This window comes from Canis lupus, chromosome 11 (genome assembly GCF_048164855.1).
Source record: "Canis lupus baileyi chromosome 11, mCanLup2.hap1, whole genome shotgun sequence".
NCBI lineage: Eukaryota > Metazoa > Chordata > Mammalia > Carnivora > Canidae > Canis > Canis lupus.
In genome coordinates this window covers 51,428,410-51,446,908 of record NC_132848.1, presented here as the reverse complement: position 1 = coordinate 51,446,908, position 18,499 = coordinate 51,428,410, and the positions used below count along the sequence as shown (strand labels likewise).

The 18,499-nt window shown below is 49.5% G+C and overlaps 1 protein-coding gene and 1 long non-coding RNA gene across 3 annotated transcripts in view; one reads left to right on the top strand and one right to left on the bottom strand.

Annotated features, from left to right (window-relative positions):
- TMEM247 (transmembrane protein 247) lies at positions 1 to 6,136 on the bottom strand. 2 transcript variants are annotated; one of them, XM_072768236.1, is made up of 3 exons: positions 5,962 to 6,136; positions 4,911 to 5,249; positions 1 to 255 (listed from the first exon to the last, which is right to left on the bottom strand). In XM_072768236.1, the coding sequence occupies exons 1-3, from the start codon at positions 6,028 to 6,030 to the stop codon at positions 16 to 18; spliced, it is 648 nt and encodes a 215-aa protein (XP_072624337.1). In that variant the 5' UTR covers positions 6,031 to 6,136; the 3' UTR covers positions 1 to 15. The 2 variants fall into 2 exon arrangements, with proteins under 2 accessions (XP_072624337.1, XP_072624336.1); XM_072768235.1 differs by having other exon boundaries at positions 5,914 to 6,124.
- An 87-nt stretch (positions 6,137 to 6,223) lies between these two features.
- Positions 6,224 to 18,499, top strand: part of LOC140600175 (uncharacterized) — a 66,058-nt gene continuing 53,782 nt past the window's right edge. The window contains exons 1-2 of the long non-coding RNA XR_012003365.1: positions 6,224 to 6,331; positions 16,032 to 16,132. This is a non-coding gene — a long non-coding RNA (uncharacterized lncRNA). The remainder of the gene's footprint in view (positions 6,332 to 16,031; positions 16,133 to 18,499) is intronic.

Here is an 18,499-nt window from a genome sequence, read left to right as displayed (position 1 = left end):
GACTTGGGTCATGGCCTAGTAACCCACAGGCACGGAGGTTCCCAGTGATGGAGGGAGCAAAAGCACCTGCAAATATGACCATAACGTTTTAATCAAACAGAGCAAAATGGCCGCGATGCAGAACAGGTAGTGCTTGGAGAAGAGAAAGAAGATCATCTCCTTGGTGACATAGATTATGTGTATAAAGATGAAGCAGTACAGGAACATGGCAAACTGGTTCTGGGGGAGCAGGAGGTCCTGGAGCCCTCCCGAGAACTGTGGGGGAAAGAAGAGAGTGTAGCTGGCCAAACCAGGCTTGGGTACCAGGCAGGTCTGGGGGTCAGTCCTGCTCTTGTCCCCTGGGGAAAGTGACCTTGGGCAGGTGGTTTTCCTCACCTGAGGAAAGGGGAACCATGGCCCCCCTCACAGACTATAAGAGGAAGAGTGGCCAAGACTGAAACATTCCCAGTGAGGTCACTGGCACGTGCAGGGAACTGGTGGGTTTGCACTTCTTCAGTTTGCCCTTGTTCCTCCCGAGCCAGGCACCAGGTCACACCTTCCTTTTTCTGAGCCACACAGGTGGCAGTCTCTGTTTGACTCTGAGATCCCCAGATCTGGACGCCAGATCTTAGGAATGTTCTCTGGATGTCTTGCCTGGACACTCAGCCTTGTTTTCTGGACAGCGGCACAATGAGAGGGCGTCCCTTGGGCACGAGTGACTGTTTCTGACTGTTTCTGGTGGCACATGTCTCATGTTTGTGGGTCAGTTTGTGGTCTATCGACCTAAGGTTGGGTCCCCCTGGAGGACAGGTGGTAAGAGAGATAGGGCCTCCCTAAACTCACAGTATTGAGCATGGGGAAAGCAGCTTGAGTTGTCTGGCTGAGTCTGCCTGTGTATTGCTCATTTCTGGAATCTATATACTTGAGGTCCAACAAGCCCCCATTTTAACTGCAGAAAGCACCAACATATAAGTATAGCAAAAGCTGATATAACTATTTTGATCTGTAGTTAAGAAGGCATCACCCGTGGTTTATTCTTTAAAATATCTTTTAAAATCATGCCATGCTTTTTGTAAGCAGGCAGATGGCAGGGACCGTGGTGCCCTAAGCTGGCTAGAAACATACTCACAGAGGTAGTTTTCAATACAATGGAATCTATCTACCCACCCATTCATGTCAAAAAGGAGAGAATGGGGAGGAGGCTCGAAAATCAAGTCAGCTGACACATAGATCAATAGAACAGAATAGAGAACCCTGAAATGGGCCCTCGACTCTATGGTCAACTAATATTTGACAAAGCAGGAAAGACTATCCACTGGAAAAAGGACAGTCTCTTCAATAAATGGTGCTGGGAACATTGGACAGCCACATGCAGAAGAATGAAACTAGACCATTCTCTTACACCAGACACAAAGATACACTCAAAATGGAAGAAAGATCTAAATGTGAGACAAGAATCCATCAAAATCCTAGAGGAGAACACAGGCAACACCCTTTTTGAACTTGGCCACAGCAACTTCTTGCAAGATACATCCACGAAGGCAAGAGAAACAAAGCAAAAGTGAACTATTGGGACTTCATCAAGATAAAAACTTCTGCACAGCAAAAGAAACAGTCAACAAAACTAAAAGACAACCTCCAGAATGGGAGAAGATATTTGAAATGACCTATCAGATAAAGGGCTAGTATCCAAGGTCTATAAAGAACTTATTAAACTCAACAGCAAAGAAACAAACAATCCAATCATGAAATGGGCAAAAGACATGAAGAGAAATCTCACAGAGGAAGACATAGACATGGCCAACAAGCACATGAGAAAATGCTCTGCATCACTTGCTATCAGGGAAATACAAATCAAAACCACAATGAGATACCACCTCACCCCAGTGAGAATGGGGAAAATTAACACGACGGGAAACAACAAATGTTGGAGAGGATGCGGAGAAAGGGGAACCCTCTTGCACTGTTGGTGGGAATGTGAACGGGTGCAGCCACTCTGGAAAACTGTGTGGAGGTTCCTCAAAGAGTTAAAAATAGACCTGCCCTACGACCCAGCAATTGCACTGCTGGGGATTTACCCCAAAGATACAGATGCAGTGAAACGCCGGGACACCTGCACCCCATTGTGCAGCAATGTCCACAAGAGCCAAACTGTGGAAGGAGCCTCGGTGTCCGTCGAAAGATGAATGGATAAAGAAGATGTGGTTTATGTATACAATGGAATATTCCTCAGCCATTAGAAACGACAAATACCCACCATTTGCTTCAACGTGGATGGAACTGGAGGGTATTGTGCTGAGTGAAATAAGTCAATCGGAGAAGCAAAAACATATGTTCTCATTCATTTGGGGAATATAAAAAATAGTGAAAGGGAATAAAGGGGAAAGGAGAGAAAATGAGTGGGAAATATCAGAGAGGGTGAAGGAACATGAGAGACTCCTAACTCTGGGAAACGAACAAGGGGTAGTGGAAGGGGAGGTGTGCGGGGGTTGGGGGTGACTGGGTGACAGGCACTGAGGGGGGCATCTGATGGGATGAGCACTGGGTGATATGCTATATGTTGGTAAATCAAACTCCAATAAAAAAAAAAAATCAAGTCCGCTTTCCACCGGCCAGTAATGCACAGAACACAAAACACTTTCGTAAGCAATGACGGAAGCCTGGGGTTGTGGACACACCACTCTAGGGGCAACCACCTAAAACGTGAGGGCAAATCAAGAAACCCAACGGGGCAGAGAACGGACTCCAGTGATGCCATTTCTAAAGTGACTATAGCAAGGCAGGTTGAAGACCAGAGGAAGAAACCCAGTGTTCTAGTGGGAGGGGAGGTGCACAGGGTGCCTGCACAGGTGGTCTGCAGACCCGCCTCCGCTCTGGGTCCGGGGACTTCCTACCGCCAAAAGCAGCCAGCATGTGTTTTGAGTCTGAAATGCTGTGGGTGATAATCATGATTTTGACAACCAAACATGCATTTGTGAGACCTTTTAGACTTTTCACACTTTCAATGGTCTATCTCTTTTGAGCAGAAGACAGACAGCAGATAAGACTATATACCAAGGGTTTCCAGCTCATCCAGCAAGGGTAAGATTTTCAAACTAAAAAAGGGAAAACAAATATGGTTAGAAGGAGGCAGAGAGCAAAGGCATGCTACACTAACCACAGGTGCCATAAGTAGTTTCAGGCTCTAACTTGTGACACATTTTACTCCACGATACTGAGAATAAAAACCCCAACCCTGGAAATGGAACTTATTTGTGAGAAATCAAAGATCTCGGGAAATGTGCCAGGGTCTTAGAAATAAGCAAATATTTTCTAGAGTTTTAAAAGGAAGGGAAGAAAGATAGATTCTGGAGATCCCAGTTCAATAAGCTTGACTTGGCTCAGCAAAACCATTCAGTGTATAACTAAGCAAGTATTTTGTGAGCAGGAAAAAGAAAAAGAATTGTTAAAACCCAGCATGTGTCCATTGAAAACAAATCATGCAAAACCAACCTCTTTTTCTTAAAAGAATGAAACAAAACAAAACAAAAAACCGGACCAGTCGATTAGGGAAATGCTATAGGTAGTGTAATATCTTAATTCTGGGAAACCATTTGATAGTGTGTCTCAAGATAGTTTTTTGGACAAGGTAGAGAAATGTGAGCTGGATAAAATGTAACTCAAGGGTGCTGATTAATGGAACATGGCTAACCTGTAGGGAGATCTTTTAGTGGTATTTACTTTAGGTCATATCCTCCTCAACAATTATAGCAATGACTTGGAGAAAGACAGAAGGCAAGTTTCTCAGAAGTGAGGATGACTCAGAGCTGGGAAGCACAGCTAATACATTACATCCCAATAAAATTGAAAAGTGATGAATGCACATTGTTGCATTTAGGTCAAGAAGTGAATTGCATGAGTACATAAAAATGGTAATAGCTAACATTTATTGAGTGCTTACCTAATGTGCCAGGCTCATTGCAAAGTGCCTCACATGCATGTTCTGCTTTACTCCTCGCTGCGACCCTAACGAGGTAGGGACTACTTTCTAGAGGAGCAAACCAAGGCTCAAGGAGGATTCGTAACTTGCCCAACATCACACGGTTCACACATGGTAGAGCCAGAGTTTTAACCCAGGACTGATTTTAAAGCCCAGGCAACATGCTTTCAACAATGGCAGCTTTCGTTATTTAGGATTTATGGTGGCCCAGGCACCCAGTACTAAGCCCTTTCCGTCCCATTTGACCAAAAGTAGCTTTCTTCTCCCCACCTAAAGTGGATTAGGGGAGAGTGGTCCATTTCTTGGCCAAAGAAGCCTAACATCTTTAGTTGGCAACAAGGCAGAGCAGTCCGACCCACAGAACAAATGCGGCTCTGCTAAGGGGAGGTGAGGGTTGTATGGAAATCCACTGCGCGGGCTGCAGTGGGGCTCCCACCTCCTAAGGAGATGGAGAGGAATAGAGAGTGGCCCCGATCCAGTCACGGAGGAAAGGCCGTGACTTTCCCCGAGATGGAAAGCCACGGGCAGGGTGGGGGACAGGTGGCTCTGGGGCCCCTCCCGGGGTCAACTCTCCTTAAAGAGTTGATCTCAGCTCATAGGGGAAGCTCTGGGGCAGCCAGCAGCCCACCTCTGATGGGGGTGGGGTGGTGGGGGTGGAGGGTGGGGAGGTGGAGGGTGGAGGGTGGGGTGGTTGAAGGGTAGAGGGTGGGGGGTGGAGGGGGTGGAGGGTGGGGGGGGTAGAGAGGGGTGGGGGGTGGAAGGGGGTGGAGGGTAGAGGGTGGGGGGTAGAGAAGGGTGGGGGTGGAGGGGGATGGAGGGCGAGGGGGGTGGGGGGTGCAGGGGAAGCAGGTCAGGGGGGCTCCCCACGCTGGGCAGCGAGGGTCCCCCACCCTGCGGGTCAGCCCCCAGGCCTCGGGCCAGCACCGACTGGGGCACGCACCAGGGCACCTACCAGGCGGGGCGTGGCCTGCTGCTGCAGCTGCTCCATCACCTCTTCGTGCTGCCGCTGGCGCTCGTTCTCCTCGTGCAGGTAGCGGAGCCGGGTGAGCTCGAACTCCATGCGCACCTTCTCCAGCTCCATCTCGGTGTTGCGCTCCGTCCCCGGGGGCTCGGGGGCGGCCGGGGCGGGGGCCAGCTCCCCGAGGCCGGGTCCGTCGCCCGCCTGGCCCTTGGTGGTGTGGCCTGCCTTAGAGGACGGTGACTTGGGGGGCCCCGGGCAGCCTCCGTCTTCGCGAGCTTCCATCTCCTCCAGGTGGTTGTAGGAAGAGTCTGGCTTCGGGGACTCTGCCTCCTGGAGCGGTGACGGGGCGCCTCAGGGGACGGGGCAGAGTGGGCCTGGGGGCGTCCCCATGCCACCCCGGGCACCTCCACGCCACAGGCCCCAGAGGACTGGGTGGGATGGATAAAAGAAGGCTGTGACCCGTGAGGACCTAGCCGGGGTTGTAAGTGGAGGTGTGCTCACCTGGGGTTACAGGGAAGCAGGGAGCACACCCACGTGAGGCGATGGGGCCCCCAAGCTGCAAGGGGAGGCCTGTGGGGTTGAGGTGGAAGTCTGACTTCCTGGTTACCTGCCCAGCCCCACCCTGTGTGACTTGGAGACCAGTCAGACACCCACCCTCCTGGGGCTCCAGAGGGAGGAACCCAAACATAGGGGACCTCCACAGGACTGTGGGGGAGCCAGGTCCCATTCACAGGGGGAGGAAAGGGCCCCGAGTGGGGAGGTGAGATGGGAGAGACCCAGGCCAGCCTCAAGTGACTTCACAATCTTATCTAGGGCCACCTGGTCCCTGGTGAGAGCTGGGGCCATTATGGGGTGGGGTGCACCTCACTTGCTCTTCTCGGCAGCTCTCTGGGATCTCCTAGCACTCAGCTACCTGGGGCGTGACCCCATGGCACTCTCCTCCCCATGGAGGGACAGGCTGGGGCAGTGAAACAAGGCACCACCACCCCCTTACCAAAGAGGCTCTTGATTTCCCTTCAGACATGGGGTCATCGGGCACCACCTTGGGGAAAGTTGGGCAGCTTTCTCCTGCTCCCCGGGCTTCCATCATCTCCCTGTCCTCCGCTGCCATCCTGAAAACCACGGTGCTGCCAATTGGGGCCGAAGGACATCTTTTGAGCTACTAGCATTTGGTCTCACCAGATTGTACAGCTGAGCCACCATCACAATCCCCTGTCCTCATAATAACCCACATTCTACTAGTTGCTAGGGCCCCTTTGAAAGAGGGTGTGACTCACCTTTGAGGTCCATTATTAGGAACTGCAGGATGGGCCTTTGGCACCCTAGGGACTGCTTTAGAAACTAGAATTCCAGCCCTTGAAATCCAGAGTTCCATAGTTTGAAATCTCCTCCCTTGGGTCCCTCTCCTAAAGGTAAATTGTATTGGGATGAGCTATAGTTAGCTCCACAAACCCTGTTATAACAGGCTGAACCGTGCGCCCTCCCAAATTCATGTGTTGAAGCCTTGACTCCCAGTACCTTAGAATGTGACCTTATTTAGAGATAGAGCCTTTCTAGGAGTGATTAAGTTAAAATAAGGACATTTAGGGTAGGTTCTAATCCAATATAACTGGTGTCCTTATAAGAAGAGGAAATCTGGGCACGGACATGCACAGAGGAAGATGGTATGAACCTAAGGGAGAAGATGACCACCTACAAACCAAGGAGAGAGGTCTTGGTATCATCAGTCAGTCTTCTTCAGAGAAACAGAACATATATATATGATTTATTATAAAGAATTGGCTTATGTGATTGTAGGACTGAGAAGTGGCATGACCTGCTGTCCATGATTGGGAGTCCCAGGAAAGCTGGTGGTATAAATTCTAATCCTAGTCCAAAGGCCTAATAGACAAGAGTGCTATGGGTTAAGTCCCAGTTCATGGCCAGGAAAAGACCAATGGCTCAGCTCAAGCAGTCAGGCACGAGAACCAATTTAGCTCCTCACTTTTTAGAAAACTTTTTAAAAAAGATTTTATTTATTTATTTATTTATTTATTTATTTATTTGTTTATTTATTTATTATTTATTTTAGCGAGTGTGAGTGGGAAGTGGCAGAGGGGGACAGAGAAGAGAGGCAGGAAGAATCTGAAGCAGACTCCCCACTGAGTGCTGAGCCCAATGTGGACCTTGAACCCACAACTTCTGAGATCATGACCTGAGCCAAGATCAAGAGTTGGATGCTCAACCGACTGAGCCACCCAGGCACCCTATTTAAAATTTTTTTTAAAGATTTATTTATTTATTGAGAGAGAGCACACACTAGCAGAGGGAGGGACAGAGGAAGAGGGAGAAAGAGAACCCTCAAGCAGATTCCCTGATGAGTGCAGAGCCTGATGCAGGACTCCATCCCATGACTGTGAGATCATGACCTGAGCCAAAATTTAGTCGGATGCTTAACCGATTGAGCTACCCAAGTGCTCTTCTCCCACCTTTTTGTTCTATTCAGGCCCTCAAAGGATTACATGATGCTCATCCACAATGGGTGGGGTCATTGGCTTTACTCAGCCCACCAATTCAAATGCTAGTCTCTTCCAGAAATACCCTCACACACACACTGAGAAGTAATTTGGGCATCCTGCTGCCCCATCAGGTTGAGACAAAATTAAGCACCGCAGGGCTGGAACAGACTCTTCCCTCATAGCCTTTGGAAGGAACCAACCCTCTGACGCCTTGATCTTGGACTTCCAGCCTCTAGAACTGTAGGAAAATACATTTCTGTTGTTTAAGCCACACCAGTCTGCGGTACTTTGTACTTTGTTGTGGAAGCCTTAGCACACCTCATTATTCATTGAAGGGATTAAGGGGGACCAAAAAGAAACCAGGAGGCTGGGAAATATATTTTGCCATCTTCACTTTTGTGAAAATGACAAAAAAAATTTTTTTTGGTAGTTGGAGGCAAAATTGCATTATAGAAAGGGAAAGGATTGCCTTTGAGTTTTAGCTTTACTCCTCTCACTAGCTGTGTGTCCAAGGGAAAGTTCTTTTACGTGTCTAAGGCTCAGTGTCCTCATTTATAAATGGGCTCCACTGCAACACTATATGAAAACAAGATAGTGTGTTTGCCCACTACCTGCCCATACAGGGGTAAGTAAATGTTGATGATGATCATCAACATTATAAGGGGTCAGTTTGTCACTGGAGAGAAGAAAGTGCTTAAGATCTACCATCTTGCAAATCTGCCAATTTGAAAACCATGGTTTTTGTCTCCCAGCATTATGATAATGACCAAGGAAACTGTCTCACAGTTACCGTATAAGGTGTTGCTACTGCCTCAAGCGCTAGAAGTAGGATTGCTAGAAAAATACAGGATGCCCACTTACATTTGGATTTTAAATAGTTTTTTGTATAAATATGTTCTAAAAATTGCATGAGATGCCCTTTTATTAAAAGGCTCTTTCTTGTTTTTCTGAAATTCAAGTTTAGCTGGGGATCCTATATTTTTATTTGTTAAATCTAGTGGTCTTAACTAGGAGAGACCAACCCAAAGAAACAATTATATATGACCAAAAAAACGTATTGTCATTAAAAATCACCAAGTACTAAAAAGCATAATAAGTGCTCCGGGTAGTTGCATCACTTGTCTATCAAACAACCATAGAATCTCAGTGGTATAAAACAATAAACATTTATTTAGCTCAGGCCTCTCAGAGTTGGCTGATGTAGGCTGGGCTCAACTAGGGGGCTTGTTCAAGGCAACTTTGTTCTACGTATCCCTCACTTTCTTCTTGGGAACCATGGTTAGCCTGGGTATGCTCTTTTTTTTTGGCAATGAAGAAGCAAAAGAGACCTTCGGATTGGTACACCATCACATCCATCTTCTACTATTGGCTTTGGACAATAACATAAGGTGGTCACATAGCCAAACCCAAAGTCAAAGGATGGAGAAATGTTCTCTGCCTTTTTAGTGGAAAGAACTGGAAAGACATATTGTAAAAGGTATGGCTATGGGGCGGGATGAAGTGTTGGGGCCCATAAGGCAATGTAGTCACTGTGGTCAAGACAACCAGAGCTGATATGGCTGGAGCAGCTGGAAAGGGTTTAGTGGAAGAGGTGACATGAAGGGTAGGTGGGATTTGGGCAAGAGGGAAGGATATGCAGGAGCAAAATCTCAACTGCTTGTTAGTATCCATTTTCCTTCACTTCTGCTCTTTGCCCCATCCGCCCTGACCTTTTCCCAGGAGGCCGACCTCCGTGAAACCACATTAATTCATTAAGCAAAGCAGTATATTCCAAAGCAAAACAAATCGAGGACTTTCATTTCTCCTGCCCCAAGGTAAGATCCTCACACACCCATCCTTTAGGGGACTCTCCAGGAAGCTGGGGAGATGATCCCATGAGCCTTGGGTTGGTTTGGCTCTCCTGGGAGCATGAAGAGGGTCTCGCCTCCCAGGGAAAGGCAGGTTATAGTAAAGCCACTATATAGTATAGTAAATAAATATATAGTAAAGCCACTATGAGGGAGCAAAGGAGACGGGATCACATGGGAGCCCAACAGGGACCCGGATGACCGCACCTCACCAGGGCCTTTCTATGCTGGGTTCAGCAGCTGAACTGGTGCACCTGTACCTGTTTGGTCACTGCTATAACCTGCTTCTGGGGGTTCTGCTTCTCTGTGTCCTTTCACTTCTCACCAGCATCCTCTACTTTTTCTCCCTACGTCGGAGCTTCAGTGTATTTGGGGTTTCTGCTTCCTCTCAATTTCAGCTTATTCGGAACTGCAGCTCTAATGGCCCATCTAATGTGTCTTCTGTCTTCTGTTTGTCCTAGCTATCTTAGTCACGCATGATTTCCTAGGAGACTTTTGCAAAGGCAAGAGTCAGAATGACTTGGTTTGTCTCTATTTAGGCAGAGCTCCTCATTCTAGCCACTGGGAAGCCTACGGTGCTCCCAGCGTGGTCGGCCAGGTTCAGTCCTGAGGTGGAGAGGTGGAAGGCTGGAGAAGGCTGGAATTTACAGCACAGTGCCCAGCAGCCTTGGCACAGCAGGAGCTGTTGGGGGGTTGCAGGGGGATAGGTTTCCTTTAGAAGGGGCACTGGGTGCAGCAGGCACCATGTTGAGTATTTATGGGCACATTCATAGAGCAACAAATCAATTTGAGGTTTGGCCAATAACCAGATGAGAGACTTATGTATTAGCACAGCACTCAAAAGCTTTCGTGTACGTCGTCTCATTTGATTCTCAGAATGCCCTGGTGAGGCAATTTAAAGCAGGTACAATTATTGCCTGACAAGCAAGGAACCTGAGTCACGCAGGGAGGTGAAGAGATTGGCATCTGAGTGCAAAGACATTATTGGCTGAGACAGGACTGGAATGCAGGTTTCCCATCTCCTTCCCCAGTGTTTCTATATTAGACCATAAGGACGGTCGTTGGGGCTCCAACTCGAAGAGGTGAGATTTTTTTTTTTTTTTTTTTTTACCTTGTGGAAATAAAGAAGTCAGTATGTACAATAGATATTTACAATGACATTGTTTATGATAGGCAAAGACAGAAAAAGTTAAATTTCCACCAGAATGACTCTGGTTAAATAATTAGTGCTCTACCCATATCAAGAACACTGTGTACATTTAGGGGTGCCTGGGTGGCTCAGTTGGTTAAGCGTCTGCCTTCAGCCCAGGTCATGATGATCCCAGGTCACCTGGGATGGAGCATGATCTCAGGGTCCTGGGATGGAGCCCCTGCTCAGTGGGGAGCCTGCTTCTCCCTCTCCTTCTGCCCCTCCCCTGCAGTCCTGCTGTCTCTTTCTTTCTCTCAAATAAATAAAATATTAAGAAAAAAGAATACTATGCACATTTAAAAAAGAATAAGATTAAAGGAAAAAATGAATAAGGGAGAGGCATCTGTGCAAATATGGAATGCTCTCCAAGATATATTACTCAGCAGAAAAGCAAAAACAGGACTCCCATATGTATTAAAATATGAAAACATATTATGCTTGTGTATGCCTAAAATATGCCTGGAAAAACACATAGTAAATTGGTTCATGGTGGCTGGCTCTGAGGTGGGAGAGCTGAGGGATTGGGGGTTTGGGAGCCAAAGAGGGAGCCATTCTTAACTGGATAGCATTTTGTACTCTGACATTAAAAAGAAATCATGTGCATATATTACATTTTCAATTAAAAATTTAAAAAGGAATCTGGATGAGAGAGCTTTGTTCAGTGTAGGTGAAGGACGTTTAGGGTATATAACTTGTTCTAACTGAGGACAGGCAGGGTCGTATCCACTCTATGCACCATCCCCACATTCTCTGGCCTCCTCCCCAGTCTGTGATGGTCTTTACTTCAGTCGGGGATGGAAGCCTTACTGCGGAAACATCTTCTTCCCCTCGTGGCTGCCTCAGCCCCAGTGTTGTGCCTTTGGGTCGCTTCGGTTCACGTGTGCTGGAGCATTTAGAGGATTATAGTCATAATATCAAAAAGAGCTTACATTTCTTGGGCACTACCCATGTACTGGGCACTGAGAAATTATCACGGACTATTTTACATCATTTTTCAGAGGTGCCGTGTGAGTTAGGTGGCATAATGATCTCTATCTTTCCAGAAGTGGTAACTGAGTTTCAGAGATGTCAAGTCACCTGCCCACAGTGACAGGAACAGGGGAAGCCCATGAAGCACCAAAGTCCCGGCATTAAATTACTTCTTGGGACCCCTGGGTGGCTCAGTGGTTTGGCTCCTGCCTTCGGCCCAGGTCGTGATCCTGGAGACCCGGGATCGAGTCCCACGTCGGGCTCCCTGCATGGAGCCTGCTTCTCCCTCTGCCTGTGTCTCTGCCTCTCTCTCTCTTTCTCTGTGTCTTTCATGAATGAATAAATAAAATCTTTAAAAAAATTACTTCTTGCTTGAGATATTTGGAATGGTTCCTGTTTTCCTGATGGAACCCTAGTTGATACAGGGGTTGTTCAAGAGGAGGAGTACCTTGAAATGCTCAGAGGGTTTTAGGGGGGAAGTCCACCTGAGGAAGGATCAAGGAGCTGCTTGAGGAGGGTCCCTCCATAGAGGACATGAAGATGTGTGTGAAGGCGGGGGTAGGAGTGTTTTATCAGTCAGGGCCTTATCAGGAGACAGAAACCACACAGTCATTCCAACAGGGAAGGCAGCCGATAAAGAATTATTAACCAGTGCCAGGAGAATGACTACTTAGGGATAATGACTTGTTTCCTCTAAAAAACACAGGAAGGAATAAAGTGGGTCGAGATGCCCCTCTGAGGCTGAGATTCCGATCTCACTGGAGTGGGTTTGGCTGGAGCCACTCAACAGTCTAAAAGTTTACTAAGGCCAAGGTCAAGCAGCGCAAGCCTGGGAAGCAGGAAGCTCTCCAATGGGTGCCAACAGAACTCACCAGGAAGCTGCCTAGGGTCTGGTGTGGAACTTAACAGAAAGTCACTGGAGAGAACCTCAGCTCGTTGTGAAGCTGCCCCTAAGGTGCTCCTGAGACTCCCAGAAGCTTAGTGTCACCAGATGGGCCTGAAGGAGTCCAAAAGAGGAAGATGTACCTTCCTCCTGTGGTGTCTCTCTGGCGCCCTCTACAGACAAAACAGGAGAATGTTTACAAGCTCTGGCTTCAGCTCGGGGACCAGGGCAATGAAGGCTGGATTTGTAGCCAAGAGGCAGTAAATTGGTCCCTGGCACAGCGTGTGTATACTGGGAGTTCAATTCCCTTTCAACATACTTGTCTCAGGATCCTCGGGGGAATGTCCTGTCTTTTGAGAAGTTCACCCAAAACAATAATGCACTGCTTCCAGGCTCCTGACCCAGTGCTAGGTGTGGACGGGAACACCAAGGATCATCATAGACAGCTCTTACCTTGGTGGAATACATAATCAGGATGGAGAGAGCAGGAATGCTTCCTGACGTTCCCTGATACCCCCGAGACTGCCTTCGGAGCTTCATTGCTGGCAGTTTCCTTAGCCCACAAAACTTTCCTTCCTCTCCAACTATTAACGTCCCCCTCCAACCTTTGGGGGATCCATCCCGTCTACTGCCACTTGTGAAACTGTGTGCTTTGTGTCTCTGCTGCTTGCTGTTAAGATGACCTGGTGCCTGTTGCATCTCTCCCTGGGTGGGGTAGGGCATACTGCTGCGCTCACGGGGTGGGGGTCAACAGGAGTTGGCTTAGCCCATGGCCCTGGCCAGGCTGGCCGGTGTAACAGGAGGCAGGCCAGAGGGCTGAGGAGCTGCGCCTTCACACACCCAGCAGAACCAGAGGCCTCCCTTCCTCCCCACTTTCCTCGTTTGATCCCCTCTACTTTGATGTGGGTAAATTAGCAGTCGATGCATTTCCATACAGCTGGGTGTAAAGTGAACTCTTGTACGTGTAACTCTATTTTAAATGCTTGGGAAGTAGGGTGATGGGCGTGGGAACTTTGCTATTCAAAGGAATTTTGTGCATAATTTCGTCATACTGCTTTCCTCCTGTGTGTAATTAATGCAAATCCAATGGCCGTTCATACCCTGGGCTTGTTCAAGCAAAGCCCGCCTGTGGTGACCCGGAGAAGCCAGAAAATAGGTGTCCTTATTCTCCAACCAGGTTGGAGCTCTTGATGGGAGGGATATTCCAATGAAGAGCCCACTTGAGGCTGAGATTCTGGGTTTGCATCAGAGCGGGAGGGCTCTGTGGAGACTCTACAGACTTGGTCGCAGTGGCTCTTAGTAACAGCTTCTGATTCGTTCATTTGGGGTCAGAGGAGGGGACCCGTGGAGTGCGGTGGAAGATCTGCTCTGGTGACAGGGATCCTGGGGCTCTGGCCCAAGCTGTACCACTAGCTAAGCCAAGACCCTGGCAAGTCATAGAAACCCTCCAAAAGTGCAGCCTCTGTGCGTAAGAACAGGGGCAGGTAAGCCTGCCCTGCTTCGCTGTCACGGTGGTTCCCGCGGGACGACAGGTGGGCTTGCGGGCGGAGGTGCACCTGCCATCAGAGCCGCCCCCCGCGGGCCTTCGGGGTGGCTGAGAGAGGCGATGGAAAGTCTCCCCTGACATCGATGTCGCCCTCAAAAAAGCCTCCTCCTCGAACGTTTCATCTGACACTCTCCTTCCATCTCATGAGAGTTGACATAGAATAAACTTATTCCAGGAAAGAGCTGGCCTCTCCACCTTTGTGCAGCGGCATCCCCCCTCCCGCGGCCAGCGGAACGGGGTAACCCAGGCCGTGAAGCAGCTGTTGGCCAATGCCGCCCCCTTGTGGTCCTCATCGGTCCTCACGGGGAGGCTTTCCGCCCACGAGGTTTTCCAAGATTCCGAATCCCCATCCTTTGTGGGATCATCAAAAGGCCGCCCAGAAAAGCTGACCCCCAGGGCCCTTGGAAGGGGATCCAGATCCAGAGAGCGCCTGATGGCACCCCAGATCTTTAGCATTGGCTTTGTGGACATCTGCGCTCCAGGGAGATCAAGTGGGGAGCAATACATCGTGGACAGGAACCTGGGGGGCGTGGGGGCCTCTGGGCGCGGTGATGGGGCGCCGCACAGCAGGCAGGGCCTGGGCGTCCCTTTAGGACGGCCTGTGTGTGTCAGGCCTGCACTGGGCCCGCGGGCTTTGCGTTTCATTTCCCTCTGGAGGGATTGTCCTTACCCCTGTTTGTGCGGGAAGAAACGGTGGCTCGCAGAAGTTAAATGATCTGCCCATGTCACAGCTGTGAAGTGGCGAACTGAGATCCCATCTGGTGTCCTCCTTCCTCTTGGCCACAGCACTCAGTGTACCACCCCTGCGGGCTGAGCTGGGGGCCCTACAGCCCCCACAAGTTCTTTTCTTTTCTTTTCTTTTCTTTCTTTTCTTTCTTTCTTTCTTTCTTTCTTTCTTTCTTTCTTTCTTTCTTTCTTTTTTTTTTTTTTTAAAGATTTTATTTATTTATGAGAGAGAGAGGCAGAGGGAGATGCAGGCTCCATGCAGGGTGCCTGATGTGGGACTTGATCCCGGGACTCCAGGATCAGGTCCCAGGCAGAAGGCAGGTGCTAAACCTCTGAGCCACCTGGGAATCCCCCACAAATTCTTTTCAAGCAGACCCCATAACCCTCCTCCTCTGCCCTTCTCTAGCCGCCCCTCCAGGTTCCCAGCGAAGGGTTTGCTTGATGGGGAGGGAAGGCGGTGGTGGGACTCTTGGCAAGACTTGCCTGAGCCTTCTCTTGCCCTCTGCTTTGGCTGCTTACCCCCACCTGTCACCTCCTCACCTCCTCTGTTCCCGTGGGACCATGTCCCCCTGTCTGCCCCAAGCAGATTTTCACCTTTGAGATCTTGTGGCACGTGGGACGTCTCCCTTGTGACACTCATTACATTGCCATGTTACTGTGGGCTCTCACATGTTTCTGGACTTCTGAACCTCAGGCCTTTTTCTCTTTCTCTTTCTTTCTTTCTTTCTTTCTTTCTTTCTTTCTTTCTTTCTTTCTTTCTTTCTTTCTTTTCTTTCTTTCAGACAGAGACTGACTCATCTCTGCCCCAGCACCTAACACGACCTGGCACGTAGTAGGTGCTCAGCTGTGTGCTTGTTGAGTGGTGAGTAAGGCAGGACACACTGGAAACGGTGAAAACACAACAGCTACGAAGTATACCGTTCAGTGCACCTCTGCTGTAGCACATGAAATCAATGACTGGCAGTTAAAAGTGATTCTTTTTTTTCATGGCCCTCCCCTGGGTGAGGTTCAAGTTTGCTCCAGAAGCCTCCGTTGGAGGCGAGGCCTCTCCCTGGCACCAGTACCACTTTCATCCAGCAGATGGTGGGCGAGGCCAGCAGAAAAGCCTTGCAGCCTGCCCAGAAAAGCCAGGCCTGCACAGGTGACCCCTTTTTGTAAAAGATGCAGGAAACTGAAACCTATTTGCTAACCCCATAGAGATGCACGAATGATAAGAACTGGCCTTCAAGATGAGTTCTTTGGGTGATCCCTGTGAAAAGGAGCTTTTGGGAAAATGTCTTTAAAGAGAAAATAATGGCAGCAGGTCAGGAGGGGGCTGCTCCTAGTAAATCCTGTTTGAGCAGAGTTTCTTGAAACGCCATAGAAAATGAACTTAATATAAAGCAGACACAGTCCTCAAACTCTGAATGACTCAGGACAACGCCCTGCCCCCCTTTTTTTGTTGCCTCTTGAAGCTCATTTCTTTGGAAGTTCTTCCCAGCTCTGTGGCCACCTCTTGTTGACTGGAAGCTTGTCTCCCATCACATCTCCACATGGGTCTGCACGCTCAGAAGAGGTAAGTAAAGATTTTCTGACTTGAGCTGACTGGAGGAGAGCGGTGACAGCCTCACAAAACGGCCTGGGGACTTGCTAGCACGATGGGAATTTGCCAAAGAGCTTTCTCTGCAGAGTTAATCAGGCCTAGCAATAGCTTCTCCTCAGAGTCCGTCGTAATTACTAAGGTAAGGCCAGGCCTCCCCTGCTCCCTGCTCCAGGGGACATGGGTGTGACCGTGGGAAGAGGGAAACAGCTCCCTAATCTCGTGCTAAAACAGATTTTAAGGCTGCAGCCACCCCCACCCGCATTTTCCTCTGACCTAAATCTTCCCCTGAAGCTGAGCTGGGCTCTGGGCCAGGGTGTCAGCTGTGGACAAAGGCGCCCTGTCTTGTAGGCCTGGCCACTGTTTCCTACACAGTCTGACCAGTGGTGCGGAACTCCCCCGAGTCAATGTGACAACAAGGAAACGGGCAAAGACGGCAGTTGCCTCAGTCAGCCCTACCTCCAGGGAAACCAGAAATACTGCCCCCTCGTGTTCCTACCACAGGGCAAGGGGGCTGTTCTAGGAAGCGGCCCACTCCTCGGTGCTAGGTGTGGCTGCTCACATGGAGGGCACTGTGCTGGATGCTTCCTGAAGCCGAGCGTGCCCTATTTTTTCTGGCTGACTGGGGAGCCAACCGTTATTCACTGCTTCTCCTCAGGGTCTTTGGAGCATGAATGTCACCCCCCACCCCCCCAGCCCTCTCTGCTCCTCTGCCTCTGGCATTGTAGGGGAAGCTGGGGAGGCCTGCGCTGGAGACCAGGACTAGTTCTGCTGGAACGACCCATGGCCATGCAGACCTGAGGCGACAGATCTCTTTACCTCCTTAGGCACAGCTTCTGCTTTTCAACAGGGGCATGACAACACGTGCTCTGGCTAACTTGCCAGTTGGCTGGATGCCACGTTTGTATAGATGGTGTCGATGACAAGTGGGGTTATGCGTTCAAGATGGACAGGGCTCTCTATGGGCTTGGAAGGAGGACCAAGGTGGAAGGAGGAGGGAGGGGTGAGAAGGATGAGAGGGAATTAGACCCACGTCCATTATGGGGAAGGGTAGGCCAAGTGGGGAAATGGTGAGAATAATAGCACAGCGGTGGGGATCCATGGAACATCTCCTAGGAACAGTAAGTACCTCATTCTGGCTTAATCAAAACGCACGTGTGCATATGTGTACACTCATGCAAGTGTGCCTACAATAGGGAGGCAAGTCTGGAAACACGTTATGAGATCTAATTATGGAAGGCCTTGAAGTCCCAGCTCATTCCTTAGGAGAATATTGCAAGTTTATGAGCAGGGATCACACTTAAGGTAGTGTGAGGGGAAGATTAATGTGGTCATTTGTGTATGAGAGAGGATTGGAGAGACCCAGGGTAGCCATTTAGGAGACTTGTAAGTTCTGGGACAGAGAGGAGGGTGTGTGAGAGCAACATAGCACCCAAGGGACAGCTATAAAAGCCATTATGCACAAAGATCAATGGGACATGCCTGAATTTAGGCCTGAGAGAAGAGGATGGTGGTACCATGGCAGAAACTGGCAGGGTCCAGGAGGAAAGCCCTGTCTTGTGTAGGGAGAAAGTTCAGCTTTAAAGTCTTCCACCTGAGGTGCCTGGGTCCGTTTGGCCAAATATAAGCAGTAACCGGTGAGGAGGAAAGCTGAAGCTTCCGACCGATGGGACTCCTCAACAAGCTCTCTCCAGTCCTCTGGGCTCCTCGTCCTTTCAGAATGTGCTCTTCACCCAGACCGTGTGCCGGGACTGGGCCTCTAGCTACCAGTCTGTTTGAGGAACTGGGCCTGCTGGCCTGGCTTTCTGCTGAGGTGTGGCCTTGGCCTAGGTGGAAAGATCCCTGGCTATGACTGGGCTTTGCCTCACTAGGGGCTGGTGTTCCTCTCCCTGCAAAGCCAGGCCTCAGCTGTTTCTGCTGGGTTGGTAGTAGCCACATTTGGCAGGCCTGCATGGGAACTAGAGGCCAGGACTTCTGCCGAAGGAGGAGGAGAGACCCAACAAGGATAGTCGATCATTTTGTGGGAAAAGCAAAAGGCAGCACGGGGATTTGGTTTCTCCAGTGCAGGCCCTTTCAGACAGCTGCTCGTATGATTGATGGAGACATTTATTTGCAGCAGTTTTCTTGGAATCACTAATCTCTTGTAAATGCTCAGCGCCCTGTGGGAGAACACTGCTAGCATTGTGAGGTATGCATTTCAATTCTGAGAGAGTCGCAGATACAGGCAGGACACTGATGAAATGTAGAAGCAGCGGAGAGGATAGGTGTGAGCGCCCACAAGGAGGAGTCTGGTAGGGGAGCCTGGGCCTGGCTCTGCGGCTGACTAGTCCCTCCCGCCCTCCA